Source organism: Alligator sinensis, unplaced genomic scaffold (genome assembly GCF_000455745.1).
Source record: "Alligator sinensis unplaced genomic scaffold, ASM45574v1 scaffold147_1, whole genome shotgun sequence".
NCBI lineage: Eukaryota > Metazoa > Chordata > Crocodylia > Alligatoridae > Alligator > Alligator sinensis.
In genome coordinates, this window is record NW_005841847.1 from 3,044,369 (window position 1) to 3,049,855 (window position 5,487).

The following is a 5,487-nucleotide window of genomic DNA, read 5'->3' on the forward strand; positions in this document are numbered from 1 at the left end:
TAATAAGGACAACTCAAGACAAAGGCCAAATGCAGTTTTTACTATGTTTTTAGTGGATGGAACACAAGGTATCAACATCAGAACAAGTGAAAGAGAAAGAACAGTTAGGGAACCGTATTGTTTTATAACTGAAGATCAGGGAACCAAGAGAGAAGTGAAGGACAAAAAGGATATAAATTACACTTAATTTTACTTCCATAAAATATTTTTACTTCCATAAAAAATGCAATATTTTACTTCCATAAAAAATGCAAAAGTAGATTTTTGTTAGGTCTCTGCTCTTAATTCATTAATGTCTCTTCAGCACACCTCCTCTTGCTGTCTGAACTGTGTTTATACAATCAGAAGAGTTCATTTCACTACATCAATTTCAGGCCTCATCCTGCTCCCACTGACTTGAATGGCATCTGTATCAGTTGGTTAGCTACCAACAACGTACTGCACTATTTCAGTGGTGCTGGACAGCATACCGTTTTATTCCATGTCAGGGTTGAGTTCTTCATTCATTTCAATTAACTCTGAAATATTTCAGTCCAACAGTTAAATAATAAAAAACAAGAAATACTAATATATGTCACATCTGGTTTATAAATGCAATTATTTCAGATACTGTACCTAGTGATAAGGACAGCAGTATCATGATGAGACGGGTGAGTATCATCCAGAACATTCTGCGTTTGCTGCCATAAACAAAAGTTGCGAAGAGTGGTAGCAGCATTAAAACTGATAGCTGGCCCTTCCTGTTCAGGAAATAGCAAGGAAACAACAAAGCCTAAAAATGATGCATTTGCATTCATCATTTATCAGGTGTAAAACAATTCAGTGTATCTGACTGGAAAACAAGCAAAGAGTTAAGCAGAAGACTAATCCTACCAAATCAGCTTGCAAATTCAGGCCTCATTTTGATCAATATTCATCAACACAAAACCAATGTTTTTAAGCAGTACCTATAGCTATATGTCATCTGCAACTAGTAGCAAGTCATTTTCAGTAAAAATGAAATCAACATGAAAAGCATATACTTAAAAAACATGAAAAGCATATACTTAAAAAAACCCCTAGAAACGAATTGGAGAAAGGAAGGGAGTGCTCCAGAGAATAAAGGACTCTCCAGATGACCTCTGTGTACATAATCTACTCTCAAATGAAGGCACACCTAGCCCTCAAAAATTTCTCACCTTTTTTTAAACAAAATGATGGTCAAAGAAAAAGTGGCAGTAATTGACATTTAACAGAAAAGTTCTGTCAAAAGTATTCTATGTAAAAAAATCATGATGTAAACTGAAATACTGTGCATCTAATCGACTGGAAAAATGTTTTTTAATAATTATTTTTCCTACCTGTTCATTGTGAATTACAATTAACTTTACAATAATTATATTTATGAGGTTGCCAATACTTGAGTCCTTATAGATTGCTGCAACCTAGAAAGAAAAAAAGTCATAAGGTTACACTGCTAAAATCACATGCAAAATTTAAGACAGCTTGGTGTTATAGTCAGTTATGAATGATTGGGGCCACATTTAAAGTGACTTCATAGACACTAGCACTTAGGTGTTGGAATACCTAAGTTTTAGGCATCTTGCCCCAGGATGACAATTCTGTGAGACTCATTGGTTCCTACGCTCTCTGGAAAGCCCAAGAGGCCGATATAAATACCAAGCCTAAGAGAATGTCTGAACTCTCACCCGATCTTAAGCATCTGTCTCAGACTGGACTTTGCAAACCTTTCTTCAGTTGAACATCACTGAAATAACCCTGGAGCTGGGAACCAGAACCCAAGTTGCCTCCTTCAAAGGGAGTACCATAAGCAAAAACCAACTGAGGCATGCTTCCTTTTACATCTTCTCTAGGTTACTTTGTTTTTTAAAACAGTGGCTAGTTAAAACCCAGAAAGAGCTCTGGCAAGCATGGACAAAAACCCAGGGGTTTATTACCAGAAGAGTACTTTAAACATTAGGTTATTTCTATGTGCTGTCCTTCTGAACATACCACTTTTTCATTATTGACTGTCCAGCTTCAACAGCAGGAGTGGAGGATGCCCCGCTCTAGGCACCACTATCATTTCTACTTAATTCAGTGCCAATGTTAGTTAGGCAAGTGCTGAGCATGCCAATGCTAGCCAAGCAGCGACCCAAGCTAAGTTACAGTGCCTCCCAATATCAATATAAATTGCAACAAAGTTTAGATGGAACTTAGCTTCTTAGCTGCTCCAACTGGATCACTTCTGAACATGTGTAGCATGAACTGAACTAATGTAGCTGATGTTAACATAGACTGTAATAATAGTGAAATATAACCATGTTAGTCTTGTCCTGTAAACAACTTGAAAACTTCATTTTGTATCCTTCTGCTTGACATAAGTGAACAAACTCTGCATAGCCTTTATGTATGAGTGTGTGTAAAAGGGTGAATGGTGAGAGAATGGCACTGATTAAATAATCAGTCTATCCTGTTCTATATGGTTTCCATTCTTGGTGATCAACAAGCAAGCAGTTATTTCACTAGATGTGGTGGGAACCAAGATATCTACTTAAAAAAAAACTGCATAACAGCCCAACTATAATTAGCATCTGATCTTGAAAACTTTACCTGTGAATAGAGATTTGCAGGAGTGTACGTCAAGATCTATGCACCAGCCCTATAGATTAAAAAATGAGGACATTCTCAGACAAAGTGTGTCTGTCTGAGCTCTACTTGGATGACCTCTAACATGATTAAGTGAATCATACTTGGCTAGGTCATAACGAGCTCTTATTTAGTTAGCAACCATTTTGATAAGCAGCATAAGAATATTGCCTAGCTCTTGTTCTTTTCAGCAAAGACAGTGAACAGCATGGGGGTATTCCCAGATGACTTTGTCCTTTCATGGTAATAATATAGAACTCTTAATACATCAAGGTATACTTGAAGCTTAATTTACCTGATGTTGAGTAAGGCTTGGGAATGAATACATTGGTTCAAATGCAGCTCTGAAACAATTTTAAACAGGAATTTGGGAAACCTGGAATGAGGCCTCTTAGTAAATCTGCCATTTTGGAACACTACATCAGATGCCAGTATTTGTGAACACTTCAGTTGGAGTAATGGTTACTAAAAAGTTAGTTTTCATAGATAAGTAGTATAGGAAAGAAAATACTAAGGGCTCAAAAGTAAGAAACCCATCAACCCTATTAATACCGTAATGAGATCCTGAGAGCAAGAAGTTTCCCAAAGGGGGAGGAGGAAGGGAAGAGCTTGAGTTAGACTATTACAGAAAAAGCCATTATAGAGAGTGAGTAGCCCTAAATAGGAGGGTGACTTGCAGACACTGTTGGTAAATGGAAACTCGGAGAGCTGCTAGAAAATCCAGAATGAATGATTTTGCCAAGGTAGACAGTTCTTGCCAAAATACCCAAATAGAAAACCTCTTTTCCTTAGTTTTATAAGTTAGTATAGTCCAGACTTTTCTGCTTTGAAACAGAAATTCAGTGACCAGCTTCTCTTAATGCACACCATCCAGCTTGTGAGATATGAGGATACTGGGGCTCAGCTGTAAGACCTGTATGTTGTTCTGAAAAACTAGGCCAAGCAGGGAAGACAAAGTTATCAGCAGCTTCACTGTGAGATTCATCATAACTGTTTGGCTCAAGCTAAAGCTAATTACAATCATCAATGCAGCATCTTGCCTCCATTTTCTATGGATCCCCAGTATCATAAGAATCCAAGGAATATAACAATGATCATGATCCTATACCATGATACAGGGACAAATACATCAAGTCCCAAGCCCAGCAGCCTCCCATTAGAGTGCAGATGAGTTGTGTCAGGGGTATACTTGGTAGCCGTGTTGGTCTGAGACAAAAAGACATACAAAAATGTAAAAATGAAGTTTATTTCCTACCTACGGGGACTTTTTACCATCTTGTACCATCTACACTTTTCCCAGAGCCTGACGAAGGGACTTTGATCCCGAAAGTTGCAGAAAGGGACAATTTTCTTGCCATTTTCCAGTTGGTCTAATAAAAGTTATCATTTTGGAACCCAGAGTTCTAGTTTTTTGTATGTCTGATGAGTTGTGTCTTCACTCTCTGATGACATAAGACATAGATAGCAAAGATAATCACATCCACGTTTCATGCTAGGCTGTGGGTAGCCAGGTCTGGGGTTGGGAAAAGTCAGGAAGTCAGAATTCAGGAGATCTGTCTGGGGAACCAAGTCAGAAGAGAGTCAGGTAGAACATCAGGTCAGGAGGCCAGCCAGGTCAGATATCCAAGGAATCCATCAATCAGTAGCAGCAGATGTCAAGGGTACACCTAATTCTCTCATGCTCCTTCAAATCCTAAGCCAAATATGGCAACAATAGATCTGAATATCCTTAAAGGATTTGGAATTTCTACAATAAACATACTGCATGGGGTACACCACCTGGTAATTTAAAATCCACCAAACCTTTTTCATAATCATGTAAGTTGACAGACCAAACACAAGAAAGAATTAGATTTAGCTGCTTGCAGGCCTTCTTGTGGCTATGAGAATGCAGGGCACAGCTGGTATAAATTCTTTGTCAATTCATTTTCTGAAAAGAAAAATCTATACTATGCGGACTCTGAGGATATACTCCAAAATCCTAGTTCTGGCAAGCTATATTTTTTATTTTGTTTATTAAACATTAAATATTTGAAGAAATGCATTCTTACCACATACTTGTTTCCAAATTACCCTCAGAAGTACAGGTACACATATGGAGTAAGATTTGCTAGGAGACAGCTATACTTCTTACTGAATACCAGTAAGGTATTCACTATGCTGGGAGACACAGACAGCAAAGTCCCACCATTCACGCAGGTTCCTATCCTGTGTACAGGACCTCCATCTGACGCAGGCGGTACATGGTCCCACTAGGGGGAATGACTTACTGGACCTGGTATTGGCAACAGGGGATGACATGGTAGGAGACCTACAGATCGGTGGTCACCTGGAGGACAGTGATCACCAAATAATAGAATTCACCATAAGACGTCGAGTGGGTAAGGTAACTAGTAGGGTGAAAGTGCTAGACTTTAGGAAAGCTGACTTCAATGAACTCAGGCGTTTAGTCAAGGACACACTGCAGAGTAAGAGTTTTGAAGAGTTGGGAGCCCAGGAAGGGTGGCTGTGCCTTAAGGAAATGATCCTTCAGGCATAGAGGGAGACGATCCCGATGCGGGGAAAAAGGGGGAAAGGGGCCAAGAGGCTTCCTTGGCTGACCAGAGAAATCCAGAGCAGTCTACGGGCTAAAAGGGGGGCATATAAAAAGTGGAAATGGGGAGAGATTACTAAAGAGGAGTATACCTCCTCTGCTCGCGCTTGTAGGGAGGCAGTTAGACAGGCCAAAGCTACCATGGAGCTGAGGATGGCATCCCAAGTTAAGGATATCTAAAGAACAATGTTTTGTTATATAGGGAGTAAAAGGAAGGCCCAGGGTGGAATAGGACCTCTACTAAGTGGGCATAAGCAATTGGTGAC

General features: G+C 39.3%; 1 protein-coding gene across 12 annotated transcripts in view; it reads right to left on the reverse strand.

Annotated features, from left to right (window-relative positions):
* Positions 1 to 5,487, reverse strand: part of ADAMTS20 (ADAM metallopeptidase with thrombospondin type 1 motif 20) — a 134,550-nt gene that overhangs the window by 118,641 nt on the left and 10,422 nt on the right. For 10 of the 12 annotated variants that reach the window (XR_003094910.1, XR_003094922.1, XR_003094917.1 and 7 more), the window contains 2 exons: positions 1,341 to 1,424; positions 616 to 740 (listed from right to left, as the gene is read on the reverse strand). Coding sequence is in view for 4 of the 12 variants with exons in the window: in XM_025208372.1 (XP_025064157.1) it covers positions 616 to 740; positions 1,341 to 1,424 (209 nt within the window). In the remaining 8 variants the exon portion in view is untranslated. Of the gene's footprint in view, positions 1 to 615; positions 741 to 1,340; positions 1,425 to 1,992; positions 2,278 to 2,592; positions 2,642 to 5,487 lie in introns of all 12 variants that reach the window. The other 2 variants (XR_003094926.1, XR_003094925.1) reach the window with 2 other exon arrangements.